The sequence below is a fragment of the Chelon labrosus genome (assembly GCF_963514085.1).
Source record: "Chelon labrosus genome assembly, chromosome: 20".
Lineage (NCBI taxonomy): Eukaryota > Metazoa > Chordata > Actinopteri > Mugiliformes > Mugilidae > Chelon > Chelon labrosus.
The window spans coordinates 8,677,420-8,695,921 of record NC_140353.1 but is presented as its reverse complement, the minus strand read 5'-3'; the positions used below and the strand labels follow the sequence as shown (position 1 = coordinate 8,695,921).

The 18,502-nt window shown below is 43.8% G+C and overlaps 2 protein-coding genes across 2 annotated transcripts; both read left to right on the top strand.

The window, feature by feature from the left end:
* Window positions 1-1,586: 1,586 nt before the first annotated feature.
* On the top strand, window positions 1,587-4,505 carry fhl5 (four and a half LIM domains 5; the record flags this gene model as incomplete). The annotated part of the gene is made up of 5 exons (XM_084568453.1): window positions 1,587-1,748; window positions 1,936-2,110; window positions 2,949-3,118; window positions 3,297-3,483; window positions 3,607-4,505. 5 exons carry the CDS (start codon window positions 1,587-1,589, stop codon window positions 3,756-3,758), a joined length of 846 nt encoding a protein of 281 aa, XP_084424579.1. The 3' UTR covers window positions 3,759-4,505.
* A 408-nt stretch (window positions 4,506-4,913) lies between these two features.
* On the top strand, window positions 4,914-9,854 carry LOC311505998 (transforming growth factor-beta receptor-associated protein 1; the record flags this gene model as incomplete). Its single annotated transcript, XM_084569862.1, has 11 exons — window positions 4,914-5,601; window positions 5,721-5,915; window positions 6,100-6,254; window positions 6,801-6,889; window positions 7,031-7,378; window positions 7,492-7,549; window positions 7,619-7,762; window positions 7,945-8,079; window positions 8,166-8,316; window positions 8,406-8,827; window positions 8,952-9,854. 11 exons carry the CDS (start codon window positions 4,914-4,916, stop codon window positions 9,096-9,098), a joined length of 2,532 nt encoding a protein of 843 aa, XP_084425988.1. The 3' UTR covers window positions 9,099-9,854.
* Between the last annotated feature and the right edge of the window lie 8,648 nt (window positions 9,855-18,502).

Below are 18,502 nucleotides of genomic sequence, written 5' to 3'. Positions count from 1 at the left end.
CAGTAGTAGTTTAGAAGAAGATAATTCTGTGTAATCCGGCAGATCTACCCACTCAGAAATAAGAGGAACCTGTAGAATAGTTAGACTACTTAAATTCCTAATACATGTGTTATATTTTGTTTTGTTTTTAAGTGTGCTTATTCATGCCTTACATAACACACATAATTTACATCAAAAATAACACAGCCTTACATTAGGCCTCAGAGGTTTGAGGAACTCCTGTATACTCTGCGGGACCATGTCCTGACATCATCTGTCGATCCAAAAATGGATTATATTCATTACAAGAGTGTAACTATAGATGAATATCTGTACAAGGAGCGGTGCTGAAGTGACAGTAGATAATTCATCCACACCAAGTTGCTCTCCCCTCAGCCTCAACGCTGCCAGTGACCTTCCTGTGTTTGTATACGAGGGATTAGGCCTGTGGGCTGGGCTAGTGGTCTTCCCAGGCTATTTTTATGAAGATGTCTGCCTCTCTGATCCTTTTGGAAAACTGATATGAACACATGTTGCAAGATTAAAATGTAATTAGTTAACTGTCAGTCAAGGATTCCCATGAATTTGATCATTTCACCGGGCGGAAAATAGAAATTAGTTGTCTTACGGATATTTCTGACACCTACGCCTGCACTTAAAAGCACAATGAAGTTTTAATAGTACTGCTTACTATTAGCAAGATGGTCCCTCGTTTGAACTGTATTTTTCGGCTCCTCCGCGACGGATGGCCTGAACATCTAGAGTCTTGCAGCTTCCTGCTTGTGAAGTGCTGCCAAGGTGCTCTCAATAGCCACTGAGAGGTCCTGGCAGTATAGTACAGTACCTGGCATCAACAAACCTGCTGGCACCTACGCCTCATCGGCCATCTGCAACCGCTTGTGTGTGTACAAGCCACTGACAAAGGCCACGAGTGTGTCCAGACACGTCACAGCATCCAAACGGCCGACTATCTGCTGTGGCGCCAACGTCCAAACTGATACTGGTGAGTGGCAATGATTTAAGCTCAAATCTCATCTTTTACAGTACGTATGCGAACGTATTTGGGCACCGACAATAGTTACACATGAACAATAATCTTCTTGTCCTAACTTTGCAATTCGTTTTGCTTTACAGCAATTTTGGGATAAAGCGGCGATGATGAATTCAGTCCAAAGGCTTAGCGATCTGTGCACCATCAGCTCCCTTAAAAGGTGCAGAATGATGCAGTGGAGTATGACCATTCTCCCCAGAGATTACCACTAATAAGAGGGCCTGTATTTATAGAAGAGCCCCCCCAGTGGATACCCCATAATCCTGCCTGACCCCTTTTCATCCCTGCTCCATCCATGTGCCTGGACCGCTCACTCTCTGCAGTCCCTGGCTTCAGCTTCATCTTCGTCCCACATCAACGGAGGTAGAGACTTTGTTTTAATACAACTCCTTTTTTTGAAAGAAAGGGGGGAAAATTGCTTTTTTCTTGCTTGATGAGAGGGAGAAGAAATTGCCTGGACCATTACAGGGCATTTTCCATCTCTCCTTTTTCTCTATATTGTCCAATTTTCCTCCTCCTGCTGTCTTTGACCTGCAGCTAAGAAAAGCAAACAACAATGTCCAGCAGTGAACGCTTCGACTGCCATTACTGCAAAGACTCCCTGCTGGGGAAGAAGTACATAATGAAAGAGGACACGCAGTACTGCACTAAGTGCTATGAGAACCTGTTTGCTAACTGCTGTGATGGGTGCTCTTTACCAATTGGTTGTAACTGCAAGGTAAGGAAGCCCCACTTGTCCCGAGAGCAATGGCTTTCATGGCAATAATACATAAAACTGTGGACATTACCATACCTGCCTGTTAAAGAAGAGAAATATTTTGATGCATTTTATTTTTACAGCTGTTTCTTGAGTGTTTTCATCCATGCAAATTCCAAATAAATGTAACATCTGAAATATATTACAGGACCTGTCCTATAAGGATCGCCACTGGCATGAGCAGTGCTTCAAGTGTGCAAAATGCAGCCGCTCTCTGGTGGAAAAGGCCTTTGCCGTCAAGGATAATTTGTTGCTCTGCACCGAGTGCCACGCCAATGATTACTCGTCCAAGTGTAGCACCTGCAAGAAAACCGTCATGCCAGGTACACGCAGGAAATGCAAAACCTTACAAAACAAAACTGAAACAATAGTTTATTGCATTTTAGCCGAGATTAAGTTGGAAATCTGCAGATCAGAGACATCTAGTGGGCATAAAACCATCACCATAAACATTAGCTTAATACACAGGTGTCAAACATGCGGCCCGCGGGCCAAAAGCGGCCTGGCAGAGGGTCTAAGCTGGCCCTCAGTGTGAATTTGCAAAGTTACATAGAAGACTGCAATGTTTTAATAAAAATTACTGAAAATTATCCCTAATTCGTCAACTGTTTTAGTAAGAGAAGTGGACAGAAAACAACACAGAGACCCAGGACTAAACAGCAGACCACAGTATGCTCAAGTTGCACTTATTTTTATTGCAAAATTTCATATTTTTTTTTAAGGGTAGTTCATTAAATGTAAACATTCTCCTAATTTACTTGACCTTCTTTGCATTAAAACAAATTGACTCAGAGGTTATTATGCTATTATCTTACTGGACCGGCCTGCTTTAGATCAAACTGGGCTGTATGTGGCCCCCGAACTAAAATGAGTTTGACATCCCTGGCTTAATAGAATTGGTGGTTTGGTCTCTTTATTTTTTAATAGACAACAGGAAATGCATGGAAAAATGTGAACCTGAGAAATGTTATAACCATTTATTACATGCATCCAATATTACAAATTTCTTCTATTTCTTTCTTTCCCAAAATTCTCTCCAAGAATTCTTGGAGAGTGCATCGTCCCATCCCACCAGACAGAGCAGGCCTATTTTGGGCCGCAGTGAGTTTCTGTCATAGAGCTACCATATGCTGACTAAGCTGCTCTCGTCCCGTGTGCCAGGTTCCCGCAAAATGGAATACAAGGGGAACAGCTGGCATGAGACCTGCTTCCTGTGCCACCGCTGCCAGCAGCCAATAGGAACCAAGTCCTTCATCCCCAAAGACACCGGCTACTTCTGTGTGCCCTGCTTCGAGAAGCAGTTTGCATACCAGTGCTGCGCTTGTAAGAAGGTATGGTTACAGCTCAGTGGCTGATATGCATTGACCTCTGCAGTAAATCTCCCTGACTCTGGCGTTATAATGTTACTCACACTGTGGCGTCGTAGAGAAGGGATGCAGACCAAGAGGAATGACACTGTGTATCTCTTTTGTTTTCTCTTCCTCTTCCCTGTGTTTGTGCTGTCTCTAGGCCATAACAACAGGCGGCGTGACCTACCAAGATAAGCCATGGCACCGTGAGTGCTTTCTGTGCATCGGCTGCAAAAGGCAGCTGTCGGGTCAACGCTTCACCTCCAGGGAAAATTACCCCTACTGCCTCGACTGCTTCAGCAACTTATACGCAAAGAAGTGTGCCGGCTGCACCAAGCCTATCACTAGTGAGACCTGGAGCATTCCTGAACTTACTTGAATTGCATCTGTGTTGATCATCTCAGCAACACGTGATTAGTCTTGGCTGTTGCTCTGTGTAAGCACATCGTTTTGTGTTTGATTATGTGCAGGTCTGGCAGGGGCCAAGTACATTTCCTTCGAGGAACGCCACTGGCACAGTGAGTGCTTCAGCTGCACGCAGTGCTCCGTGTCACTGGTGGGACGCGGCTTCCTCACCCAGCGAGACAACATTTTGTGCACGGACTGCGGGAGGGAGAAATGACCTTTTCATGGAGGGATCAGATATTTCCTATTTGCATGCCTGGTAGATATGAAAGCTCTCTCATAAATGCTTAACTAGGTGTTTTAAGTAACCGTACGCACAGTAACAAAAACTAGTTGCAGAGATATAAACCCACAGTGTATCTGTAAAGTTTTGTGCACTTCTGCTAAGAATAAAACAATCATGGGGCAAATATATAAGTTCTCTCTACATACATACTACACACGGTATATGTCTAAACTGCCTTTCAGGTAGGATAGGAATTCTGTCTTGTGTATTTGGGTTTAAAACGCTTGGAGAAATTTGATGCTGAAAATGATTCCTATCCACAAAACAGAATGTCTATGCATGATTTTTTGGTTCTCTCGTGTGAAATGTCATACACACTAAAGACTGTTCAAATAAAGAAGTTTACGGTTGGTTTTGTTCATCTTTCTTTTCTTTTCTCCAGTACCATCCAAAGAAGGCCTCCACATACTGCGACAAAGAGACACCAGGTTCAGTGTGACAGATATAATTATGATAGTTCAAAATGCTTTTTAGGACCACAACATGACCTCTCCATCATCCCCAAGACAACCGCCGCAATAAAACAAACCTCTTCTGTGTCTCTTTCCCCTCTTGACCTCATCACACCCAGCTCATGCAAGCTGTAAACAAATACAGTCACCATATATATAGTTTGATCAGCAGATCACTTGCTCTGTTGCTCGTCCATTATCCGCTGACCAAAGCCACCGCAGCGCATACCGGGAATACAAGTGACCGTGACAGTGGCCGCTTCAAAATATCCGTCTTCCTCGCCATGTGTATGTTTTGATGCTTGTAAAAGCTGGTTTTCTTGGAGAGGGCCACTGGATGAGTTGCGTAAGTGTCCTCACACGGCGGCAGAATGGGGGCCAGAAAACGCTGACACAGATTTCCTGTCAGGATATTGTCACATGGGGGAGGTGAAACGACTTTACACTTCATAAGCTTGCGGGGAAATCAGATGAACTCTGAACAGCGGTGAGGTAGGGACGTCTTATTCAACACATTTCACAGAGCAGGAATTGTAACTTTGATTTTGGAAAAGACTTGGTATTAAACAGCTATCTTCTTGTCTGCTTGCTGGTGAATTGTCTCTTGACTTGGGCTGCATTTGCCTCCTGGAAAATGTCTTTCAGAGCATTTAGACAAGCACACATCTATGAAAAGCAAGCAGGCTCAAAAGATAAAGCCCAATCCTGCATCCAGTGTCTTGAGTGCTATGATCGAAATGTTTACATAGGGACTAAAGATGCAACAGTCCAGCACTTCATTCTTACCAGTAGCTCAAATGAAGACCTGAGTCCTGGCCAGAGCAAAACCAGAGAAGGTAGGGCAAGAAAACTAGGCTCAAGCAGCTCAGTAATCCAACTGAGGGCAGTTCCACTTTTCAACCATCTGCTGGTCCTGTGGGAGCGCAGCGTTACGGCCCTCAACATGTTCTCCTTAGAGCCTGTTCCTGCTATGAGGAAGATCCAGGATGTGGCTTTGTTTGAGGTGTGCGGCTCATCGCTCACAGAACAGGCAGCACGTGTGGAGATGGTGACGTCCTCCGTTCGCAGGAAAGTGATCCGGATACATGTGGTGGGAGTAGACAGGTGGGAGGTTGTAAAGGAAGTCCCCCTGCTCCAAGATCCCGTGGCCTTGGCTGTAGACGGTGCGAGTCTCTGTGTTGCCTCCAGTGACCGATATCTGCTCTGTGATATTCAGACTGGGAGCAAAGAGGAGCTTTTTCCTCACAATCACAGCAGGCAGCATGTCGTCGTTACCTCAGTGGGGAGAGGGGAGTTCCTCTTGAAAGGGCCCGAAAATTTAGGTAAGAGCCGCCTGTCATGATAGTTTCCAAAGCAGCTACAGATTTAATCATCTTACTTATAACCCATAAATGGATATTTGTTTTGCCAAGACATCATTTCCACCCTCCTCTTCCCTCAGGCATGTTTGTGTTGAAGACAGGGATATGCCGGCGTCCTCCCCTGCAGTGGCCTCAGGAGGTGCTGGCAGCAGGAGTATGTTTCCCTTACATCCTAACCCTGCAGCCCCAAATGCTGTGTGTCTACAGCATGTTAGATCAGCAGTGCAAACAGACTGTGAGTCTCATCGGAGCCAAGGGCCTGCTTTCCACCTCAGGTAAAACTGGCGACATCAATTCATCACCCGATGCTGCCAGAATGTTGACCGACAACGTGCCAAATAGCTAGCGGTCTTGTGGCCGCGTTTGTCTCGGTTTGCACTAACTCAGTCAATCATTCTTGCACCCACTGTTCCCGCACGCTGAGCGTTTTCTGAAAACCAAAAACAAATGTGCCCTCAGATGGCGTGTTAGTGTTCACAGAGAGAGACGTTTTCAGCCTGAGCCTGGTGCCACTCGAAGAGCAGATCCAGACGCTTGTGGGGCACGAGAGGGTTGAGGAGGCCTTACTGCTGCTGGACGGAGTTCAAAGCCATCGTCCGGTTGACTCGTACAAGGTGAAACGAGATTTATAGATACACTGAAGGACGCTAACGTGCTCCTGCTTTGAAATCCAGGGTGGATGAGCAGCATTTGAACCTCTCTCTCAGATTCTTTTCACTGCTTTTCCTTTTCAGCGCTCATGTCTATTTTAATTCTAATTCTTTACACATTCATACTTACTACTGGTGTGCAGATAACATGCATTACAAACCCAGATGGCAACGCATCACAGTGTTTGAATTTAACATTTCATCGCTGCAGAACAGATTGGTGGAGGATGCCAGGCTGTGTGGACTGATTACATGAATGTGTGAGTTCACTGTAGGTGTATTCCAATTGGATGAATGCAAATGAGGGCAGCAGATGGTGTTTGACATTTATTGTAATGTGCGCCACGTCTCGGGTACAGGTCAAAGGTGTTGATGTAGGACAGGAAAATCAGTCATTTCTTTTTATTTGCCTGGTTTTCATTTACCAGGCAAATTTCTCGCAAGGTAGCCTCAAAGTCTTTCAGTTTCGGTATGTCTGGTTTTAAAAGGGGGTTGTTTTTTTTGTTTTACTGGCAGGAGCTGCAGATGGCCATCACTTGCCTGGCTGGATTTGTTCATTTTTACCGGGAGGGCTTTTCCGAGGCCAGAGATCTATTCATGTGAGAGTAAAAAAAAAAAAACCCCCAAAAAACCCCCAAACACAGCTAAATAAACCTTAGAAAACTGCATAGTGACAACATTTCCACTAAATTCTGCACCGGAGTCTAACACAAATCCGTACTCATTACCTGCTTGAACAGTAAAGGTGAGCTGGACCCCAGAGAAATCATCTGCCTCTATCCCGGCGTGCAGCTGTGCCTCGGCGAGGACTTTCAATCTCGTCCTCATCAAGTGAACAAGGGCAGAGATCTCCGGGTGCTCTGGCAGGAGGACAGAAACACTTTTCTTCATTACCTGGCCTTCCTGGGAGACTTTCTCAGAGCAGTGAGAGGGACCGAGCGAGGCCTGAAGAGCAGTAAAGAGGTGGACAGCGCCCTCCTGAGGCTGTACGTAGAACTGGAGGACGTCGAAAACCTGCAGCAGCTTGTGGCTTTTCCCAATGAATGCGGCCTTGACTGCTGTGTTCCCGTTTTGGAGCAGCACAGCAGGTGAAAATACTGTTGCACGTATAAATCAGGGTATTTTGTTCAGTACAGAAATATAAAAGAATTGTCTCAGACCTTTTCTGAAGTATCCCTGTTTGACCCCTTTCTATTTTCAGATTTTTCGCTTTAGGTTCCCTCTATAAAAGCAAAGGAATGGAAACTGATGCAATAAAGGTATTACGTCCACAAATATTCCACACTATTGTGCAAACTTTGTGTTTTACTTTTGCTATGTTATTTCAGACCTGGGTGAAGATTGCAGACGGCTCCCACGAAGACCTTTCTTGCCCAGATGTGCACGGACACATAGTGAGGACGCTCACTCAGCTGCAAGACAAAGAGACCGTGTGGACATTTGCAGACTGGGCCCTGCAAAGAAACCAAGAGGTGCCCTTTTCCATTTTTCACGTTCCGAAACGAAACTGCAGAGGGCAGAGTTGCACAATATAACTTTGTGTTCGAGCCATTAACACATATTCTAAAATACCACCCCCTGTATTAACAAAATTGCCTCACTTATGAGGTAATTGCGGCCATTAAATCGAACAATTTTTCTTTATTTGACAAAGACAGGTGTGCAGATTTTCATCAAGCGCCCGCCAGATGGTCCATTTGAGACACAAGATGTCCTTACGCTCTTGGAGAAGTATCCCCTGGCACTGCTTTTGTATCTTGAGTTTTTAATCCACGATTTGAACAGTGAGGTGGGTACAGCAGCAGCAGCAGCTTTTTAAAGGCTGAACTCCTTTATTAAATGCACAGAGACGCGATTGATATAATCTATCCACAGGAGGAGAGCTATCACAACCGTCTGGCACTGGCATATGTTGCTCAGACGCTGCAAGAGGAAGAGGAGACAGAGTCGGATGCGAGGGTCACTAGAAGGAAGCTGCAGCAGCTATTGTGGGAATCCAAATTCTATGACGTCTCCACAGTGTACGGTGTGTGGATGGGTTATATGATAATCAATCATCACAGTATCATCAGCACATTACAGTATTACAATATCGCCTTTTCCCCCTCATTGCAGAGAGAGTAAAGTCAACAACCCTACACCCAGAGAAAGCCATTCTCCTTGGTAGGACTGGTGAACACTCTAAGGCATTACAGGTGCTAGTTCATCAAGAGGGAGACCTCCAGGCTGCAGAGGCCTACTGCTGCAGGGTTGCCCAGGGCCAGGACTCACAGGTCAGGCAGTTCCTGCTGCTCACCCTTCTCCAAATCTACCTGGCCTCCAGGGATCTCACAGGTGCCGCCGTGGATCTCCTCAACGGCCACAGTCAGGATTTTGCAGCGGAGGAGGTGATCCAGCTTCTCCCCGAGTCCTGGTCCGTTCAACTGGTCTCCAAGTTTTTAGTCAGATCCCTCAGGGCAAGCTTCCACCAGAAGCAGATGGCACGGTTGCAAAAGGCTTTGGCCCAGGCGGAGCTCTCCACACACAAGGTCATTTGGGTGAGTTTAATTACATATTTTGCATTTTTTTATTTTCACTGCAAAGAACATTGCATGTATTCCTGACTCCTTTTTTTATTTATTTATTTTTTTTTTTATGCATGCCCTTTTATTCTCTCCTCAGCAGATGAAAGCCTCAAAAACGCAGATCACAGTGGACAAGGGGCAGAAGTGTAGGGTTTGTCAGAGAGACCTCGCAGAGCCGCAGTTTGCCTATAACCTGCGGGGTGAGCTGACGCACACGGACTGCATCCGTCACTCTGCATTTTAAAGACTTTGTACCTCAGGTCTGTTTTTTACATAAATGTGCTTTTCTCCGAGTAATACACATTCACGTCTGGTTGGATGGGCAACTTCCTACCAGATCAGTTTTCTAGCAGACAAACTCTCTACAAGACAAGGATTCAATTCATGGAACTTGGAACTTTCTCTTTTTGGGTTATGACTCGTTCTCTAGTTAGATAAAAGAAAATACATTGTGTAAACATCTGGTTTCAAAATGCAAAAGAGCAAGCAGTGCTCTTTTTCAGATTGGCACGTCTGAGCCATTTCCTAGAGACGCTGCAGACAGCAATAGCTATAGAGTGAAATGTGGAGGACGCTCATTCAGTGATCAGACCGTGGAGTTTTACATGGAAACCACCGGTGGTCAACCTGACGACCAGAGGGAATGTGACCAGCCTCCACTGCTGTATATATACGTCCCTGCCATCATGCTTTCCACTGTGTATATTTGTCTGCATAGAGCTGGAAATAGAAAGTCAATAACCAAGAGGCTGCACGTGAGACACTTTTTTTCTATTGAGCTCAGCATTAATGTACATTTATGACCCCCTCAAATCCCTCCATCCCAAAATTACAGCCCCAATTACAGGTTTAAAAATGAAACACAAACACACAAACAGACTGGGGAAGTGCAGAGATTTGGATCATTTATTTCATAAACTAATTTTACAAGCAACCAAATGACATGTCTCCGTGCTGTGCAGGGAATATGAAATCAGAGGCCGCTTTACCGCCGTCGTCCCTGTATCATTAGGGGGGGGGGCATCACAGGTTCAAAATAATAGCACACAAACTCCTGTGTGTCCACAGCAAGGAAGCCTTCGGAATAAACTTAAACACATATCATTAAGTCAGATGACACCAGACCTGTGACGCATTTGTCTATTTGCGCTGCAATTTTGTCATTAAGGCTAAGCTATTTCTCTATCCCGATGCATTTTGAGACAAGAGCTAAGGAGACGCCTAAAAGAGCTGGAACTGTGACTTGTGCACTTGGCAGGCCTCGCGATTCATTGGCCCGGGGGTGGGGGGCTAATTGCGGTATAGATAAATAATTAAAAAAAAGAAATGTTGGAAGAGATTATCTCTTTGTGATTTCCTTGCCAAGATTTCTTCAGTTTTCCAGTTCCAGTTTTTCTCATTAAGGGTCTGAGGGTTGTGTTAATTTAATGTGTGTGTGTGGGGGGGGGAGGGGGGCAGGATTAGGAAGAACACACTGGACTTAAGCTTTATGTTGAAAATGTCTCTCTTTGAGTGGATAAATTTAACCTCTGGCTCGTGTAAATAAACTGACTCACGAGACTCAAGAAAGCCTTATTTTCTGCGTTCTGTTTTCATGTGGTCGCAGGAAAATTGCCACATCCACTCCTCCGTATCGGCTCCCTGTAATTTTGATAGTCTAGCCGTTCAGGTTTAATCTGCTGTAAAGTAGTAAGCACCCCCGGACGAACAGCTGAAAGGTATCAGAGCAGAAAGAAAAAACATAAAGCACGGTTGTTGTTGTTTTGTGCCTCTGTCGAGATATGAAAGAGGGCCTCTTACAGTTTACATATGGGCCGAGTGTGCAGGCTGCTGCTCTGTGAGTGGCTGGTCTTTGGGCCGTGTCTGATGACCAGTGACCACTGGGTGGACCCAGGAAGACCATGTCCACTCCTTCCTTCTCATGGACATCCTCAGGGAGCATTAATGTTGTTTTTGAACATTTGAGGTTACGCATTCCCTTAAGAAAAAAAAAAATAAATGTTTTTCTCACCTTTGATGTTGACCAACAGGTAAAAATATAAATACACAGACGCAAACACAAATACACCACCTTCTGCATAAATTAAGAATTCTCCAGAATAACTGTTTTGCCACATTTAAATTAGCGGTGTCTGTTGAGGCGGGGGCGATGCTCTTGCAATCGGGGGGTGGGCAGTGCATGGGTTCAGCGGGGTGCTCGAGGGCACTACAGGGTGCAGGCAGGCCAGATGGAAGAGACTCAAAAATCAACAGTTGTGGAGGAAATGACGGCGGGTATCCAGACATTGGCCTCCCATTATAAATATCCATGCAGCCACAGAGTCAGAAACTAGGAAGGAAAACAAGAACATTTTCTTCTTGTGCTTTTCTAAATATAAAAATTAAATGTCTCCTGGCTGGGCTGTAGGATTTCAACAGGGCAGGACGCAGGGGTTTGTTTTGCACTGACAATGGACATTATAGAAATGAAAGGAATGCAAATGTTCTGCTTAACAACTCAATAACAAACTTAGCGTTATTACTATGCTAAGTTACTCTTAATATATAAAAGGGGCAATAAAATGTTCCTTATTTTTGAAGCCTGTTTGCAAAATCCACAAATTAGTCAGCCATTTCTTTATCTGGAATAATAATAGTGCCTTGTGGTAGTTCCTGTGTTTTCACAACCAAATGAACAAGCTCAGTTTGAGGCAAAGGGGAATGTTAGTGCTTGACTGGTTTTCTACATATTACTTGAAAGGCAGAAGGAAGAAACAGATAAATATTTAATAGTAAAATGGTTGAATTTCTTTCAAAGACAAACCCTAATGAAAACCACGAGGACTGCAAGCCAGTGTCACTTTAATATTTAATGCATAAGTTTGTTGCTTAATGTGAAAGATATGAACATAAACTGTGTATTCCCCAGTTTCTGCAGTCACATGGTGCCTGAGGATTAGGGAAACGGCAGCAGGTACCTCGTTAAACAAAGCCCATGGGAGCCGCGAACACACAATGCCTCTCTGTGCATCATGCCTCATATTTATAGTCAAAGCCACAAATTACGGTATCATGTCCCTTATGACGCATTTTTCAGTCTTTAGCGGTTGCCATGAGACAAGGAGAATCTTAATTTGCAGCCCTTTTGGTAGCAATAATGGTAAGGTAGCAGAAAAACCTAAGCGATTGAACTTTAATTCCCTCTTTCCCCGGCAAAACTAATTCTGTAGATATAGCTGAACAAGTATGGGAATAAATAGCCAAAGAGGATGATCAAACCGTATCTTTTTTTAACTCCTAAGGCAACACTCTCATTTTCATGGCTTGCTACCTTGGGGTTTGGCAGAATGCCACTGGGAAAATGTGTAGGGTGGCCCACTGGAGACACACTGAGCTGAGACGGTGACCGCAGATACCCACCCAGCCCTGCCGCACTGAGGCATAAGTTATACACATCATACTGTACGGTACAGACCGAGCTCACAAGTGTTTCCCTGACTAGATAGTTTAATATTGATATCAGTTTTGACATAAATGCCACTTGCAGAATAATTATATTTACTGCTAAAGCCAGTTATTTGCCTCCAGGTAATTAGTTTATATTAGAAGTAAATTATATTTTTACAAATTAGTGGAGTGCGTAGGGACTTTCAGTTATTAGGGGATTAAATTGGGAAGGGAACTGAGGGGAAAGAAAGGTGCAGTGTTTTACGCCTAAACATAGTTTTTCATGATTGGTTCTTGCACAGTTCTTCCATAGCTATTGAAATCAAAGTTGTGTTTTAGGACTAGGTGAAACAATCCCTTAATGAACATACCTGAGGCACGAGTGGTGACGATGCATCCGTCGGAGTGGTTTCAAGGCTGTGGTGTTGTATGGGGTTGTGGGGGAGGGGTGAGAGCTTCATTGGAGTCATTGGGTGGGCAACCTCCTTCACTGATGTGTCAATGATAGGCCCACAACACCTGGCGTCCCAGGTGTGCAACCCCTCTGCTTTCAACCCATCTTTGCCACTGGTGTTACTTCGGGGCCCATGAGGGGTCTCGCCTCTTCACCCAGAGCCACCGACTTGCTTCTTCTTTGGCTGCACCTGAGAGGGCTTTGATGGCTTGGCGTTGAGCTTGGCTTCAATTCCCAAGTCCTGTTGTATGTGTGTGTGTGGGGGTTAAGTTTTAGCAAACATTTCCTAATTTAATACAGAGCGACACTGTAATTTATTCAGACTCGTTTGTCGGTCCACCAAGCCAGCATAGGTGCAAAAATAATTTTCTTTAAGCTCCATGTTTGGTCTCCACCACGTTACATGTTGCCATCATTTGAAATGTTGCGATTATGTAAAACATTGACGATAGCCGTGAACACTTTCTTTATAGGTGTAGCTGCATGATGATTTTGCTGATTTTGCTGATTTTCTGAAACATAAGGTTCAGTGTTGGAGGCAGGTCACAGCTTTAAAGGAGTGAAACATGGTTCAACCTGCACGATTTTCACGCAGTTGACTTCGGGTTTTGCGACGTACGTGCCAGAAATCACAAACAAATATCAAACCCAGCTTGACGTGCAACCATAAATAGATGTTTTCCCAAACAACTGAACTGGAATTAGCCTAATGGGACGCATTTAACACTAATGACTCAATTTTAGGTGAAGAATGAGAGTTCATTTTTGGAACTTTTTGGCAGCTGCGCGTGTTTACGCTGTTCTTTTCGAACTGGTGGAGAGTTAAGTGCTCGGCCCAAGGGGTCCAGTTGTTGGTGTCCACCTGGTTTGATGAATTTAGAGGCTTGTACCTGTCTCGTTTACAGGTCTGACACATTTGATATCTGGGCCGTTTGGGTTTCTGGATAGAGAAACAACAACAACAAACTGATTTTCTATACAACTACTTTACATTTTGACTTCTGTGAATCTGAATTCACTGCACTGAGTTGCAGACATTCAAAGAGGTCCATGTGGCAAGCGCCAGGTAAAGAATACAGTCCCACAAAAATGGCCTGATGGTCTTTCCTGTGTGAAAAGAACATAATTAAAGCTCCGACCACAGAGGGGACATGCGCTCTGCTCCACAGGGGAGCTTTATCTGTGAGACTGCGCCTCATGTGGTGTTTGACATCACTGATTACAGAGCATGTGCTGTGTTAACTTACTGTTACTGTACCCTGGGAAAGTGGGAAATAGGATCACACATAATTAGACATTTAGCGCCAATCTTGCCCGCAGATGAACACACCCTTCGCCACAACAGATAGCCCAGGGAGTTAAAAATGTCCCAACGCCCCCCTGATATCCACCACTGGAGTCTGAGACGCCCTCACACGGCTATCTAGAACTGAACTTACTTCAACCCGCACAATAGAGGCCCAAGGGCAACATAAAACCCTATTCTAACCCCAAAAGACTTCAATCAATCTGCTGAAGGGTCATCACAGGAATTATAAAAGTAATGTGTATTTTACTGCACAAAAAAGATCCATGAACCGTCATAAACTTATATATAGCAATCAAAGTTTCAATCAGGGCAGAGACAAATTAGAGGTATATCGTGCCTGAGCATAGAATTACAATTCTATTTCTACAGATCGAACATCTCTGGGAGCATCGGCACAAGGATAGGTCAAGGCTTTCATTAAGTTTATGAACTACACTGGAGCGCAGAAGAATGGGACGATTCTCAGCTGACGTGAAGCTGCACAGCATCTCTGCACTTTGTGGTTTCATGCACCAACACATACCCATACTTGAGGGTATTTCAGGAGTGCCCTAGCATTACTTTGCATCTAAAAAAAAAATGCAAAGAACAATTCCCAAGGAGAACGAGATGGACACGGGAGCACGCACACAAGCTAATATGTGATTGCAGATTTCATGAATTTGTTCTTCTTACATGGTAAATGTGCAGATTCTATACATTTTTACAAGTTTATTACAAGAATGAGAAAACTTGTAGTATTCAGTTGTAGCATTTATAAACTGCAAATTGAAACCATGCTGCAACCTCCAGGGCAGAAAAATCTCTTGGTCTCTGTTGCTAATTTTCCTATTTGTGACAACTGTACAGTGGGTCACTGTTTAACTAGTTTAAATTATACAAGTAATGCACAGTTAAAGGTGCAGATGGTTTGACATCTTGCCCACTCTCCTCACGCTCCACCTCCCTGCCCCTACTTGAGTTAGTCAGGAGTTAGGCAGAGTCAGGCAGAGCCAAGATGCAGATGGCTAGAGCCACCAGACTGAACTTCGAAATGGCTGCAGGAATCCTACGGGTAACGCCGAGTGGTTTGACCGTCTCCTTACACAGTCGATGGTCACAGCTGAGAAAACTCTGGAGCGGTTGTGTTAGTTCCACAAGAATGTTTGGAATAAAGATGATATTTCTGATTCTGCTGCACGAACTTTGATACTCAACCGTCCATTTGTGAACGTAAAATTGCAAAGCTAAATCTGGGCAATACCTGCATGGTGCCCCGTAACTTGTTTCTCTTCCTTCCTTCCCTTCATTTTCACAGGACACCCAAGGGTCAGAAGATTGGACTAAAGATCCAAATCATGTAATTGTATATAATGTCCCATTTTTCTGCAAGTAGATACTTAACTACCCCTCCTCAAGTAAAGTTTTAAATGTAGAATTTTTTTTTGCATTTGTCCTTTGTTGAAGTGGCATTTTGATACTGAAGTATAAGATCTAATGACTTCTTCCACTACTCCTTGGTCCAGCCTGTCTCGAGATACCAGCTCCGTCTGTGAAGGATTATTTGTTGGACTATGTGTTCACTCAGCTTTCAGCGTGCGCTTAAACCGTGTGGGTCCACATACAGCTGTAAATCAAAGACCAGTCATCGTTGTGGTGAGAGCACAGTGAATCACAGCATCCTAAATAAAGCTCTCCAGCTTTCCATTGTCTAAACACCAAAACCAACGCTGAGCTCTATAACATAACATTGTATGCTCAACATGTTGCTTAATGAAGCAACAAAACCATGGCAACAGCCACTATTATATGTATGAGTAAACCAGAGTGGGCATGTTCTTAAATCCCATAAAAACCCGGGGAAGAACGATTGCACACTGTGTTCACATGCTGAGGCAAGCTGTGCTTTAAATAATTTCAGATCTCTCTCTTTATGCAAACTTTAGTGAACTAAAGTGAAGCTTTGTTTTATATCAGTGGTATAACAGAATGACAGTGGCTTTATTATTTATTGTGTGGGTTATTCTAACATAGAGTGATGTTCAGAGAAAATCTGCAGATTTAAATAGTGTTTGGGCGCACTGGGCTCAGATTAATTCATTTTCAAAGTTAATCATTGCCAACCAAGGACTTTAATACGTTTATGGACGTTTATCACAGTACTTACATGTACACCGATCAGCCACAACATTAAAACCACTGCCGGGAGAAGTGAATAACATTGACCATGTTGTGACAATTCAATGTTCTGCTGGGAAACTTTTGGATCTGGCATTCGTGTGGATATTACCTAGACCAGACCAGTCACCCCCACCCCATAGCAGTGACACTCCTGATGGCAGCAGCCCCCAGCAGGATGCAGCCTGACACACACACACAAATAGTTTAGGAACAACTCAAAAAACATGAAAAACAGCACAAGGTGTTGACCTGGCCTCCAAATTCACTAGATCCCAAACTGATCAAGTATCTGCTGGATGATCCACAGGCCCCTCCCCTCAACCCATAGGACCCAAAGGCCCCTAATAACAATATTCTGTTTCCAGATACCACAGGACACCCTCAGAAGGCCCATGTCCATACTCTGATGAGTCACAACTGTTTTGGAGGCACAAGAGAGACCTAGACAATATTAGGAAGGTGGTCACAATGTTATGCTTGATCGGTGTATGTTTCCACTGAATAATTTACAATGAAAAACACACTGTCTTCATTTAGAGAGCTTTGTCACATGATGCTATGACAATCACCTGAAGCTGAAAAAACAACAAAACATCCTGGTCTTGACGTCGCCTGTCTGAGAAAAAGAAGGCCTCGTGTCCTGGTTGTCATCCAGGGAGAGGATGTGAAGAGAGTCAAAACTCCCGTTAGACATCTGTGTGAACTTTTGTCATAATAAGCATGGGAATGCTTGATTTTTGGCCAAAACTGAGGACACGGTGACCTTTGACCGGCAAAATCTAAACAGTTCATAACTGTTTTTGCACCAATTTAAAAAAGGTTCCCTCGGGGTCTTTCTGAGATATTGCATGGGACGTTTGGACATAGGTATGTACAAAAAGATGGAAAGACAATCCTTAAAAATGCATTAACACATACGAAAAGAAATGGCCCTCATTTAAATGAGAAGCCTCAAGTAAATAAACTGATTAATTATCTGTCATGGTTGTGGTTTGAAACATGTCAAAATACGTGCTGGCGAAAGCCTGTTTTGAAATCATGTTTGACAAAGTGGTCGTACATCTCTGTGTGACTCCACATACCAGACTCTTTATCCCCGGGTGATTACTGACATTTACAGTTTATTGCTGCATTTCATCACAGTAGAAAAAAAAAAAATATGCTGGAGCTCACTCCAGCTCTCTTGCTCTCCGTGATGGATGAAGAAAAGGACTGCGATTGCCTCCACAGGCCGAGGCTTATGCTAAGCTCTCTGTTGATGTCAAACTGGTGCAGAGCGACAGATCGGAGAAAGAGAGAGACACTGGGTAGCTTTTAACTCTCAAAAAAGCTCCCCAGCTTATAATGTCAGGTTTTGGCACATTTCCGACCTTTAATTTGGAGAGGGTGTTTCACAGTCATGAAGCCTTATAGAGATAATGGTGGGTGAAAGTATATATTACAGCAGTTGCATGTGTATAGGCGTGGAATATAATTAGCTTAATTTCAATGAAGCAAACCACTTGTCTGTGAGGCAGAGAGGGGCTGAAGCTCATCAGAGGGACTTCATAATGAGTGTACAAAGTGAAAGTGAAGGGCCTTGAAATAAGAGTGCAGGCATGAAACTCATCTCGTTTAGGTTTGTCATCTCTTATTTCTGCCAGGCTAATGCGAGCAATTTACGTTGGTGTAGCAACACGGGCAATCTTATCTGTGGAATGACATGTAATGTACAAGAAAGCAAAAACAAACCCACACCTGACACCCACAGTTTCTGCAGTTTGTCTTAGTTCTGTAGAGCAATTTTCGCCTCTTTCAACTCATTTTTTTCAGTTTGTATTTACCACTCACATAAATTTCTTGTTCCTTTTTGCAGCAGACACATTAAAAAAGCAAAACTCACTGTAAAGTAACTGCTTAGCACCAAATACCAGACAGACAAACTCCACAGCGGAGCATTTAAAGGGCCTGATATTTAAGAAAGACCAGAAATGCAATGATTATAAAATAAATGCAAACTCTGTCATGTCTGAATAAGAGTTTCTGGAGAAGGCTTGAGTCGGCCCTTTCCAAACAAGCGACCTTTAAAATAGGAACTAAAGTAGTGTATGCAAAAATGTCCTACTCACTATCGCCACGTGGGCTGCCTTAAAAACAAAGATATCTGCTATCAAAATGATTTAAAAGAAGTTGAATTTACTCATAGCAGCTTTAAAGGGGAACTACTGTTTTTAACAACCTGGACCTTATTTCTGGCATAAAATATGATCGTTTACTCACCCCTATAACTTTTGTGTAATTTGTAGTCAGTCAGGAGATA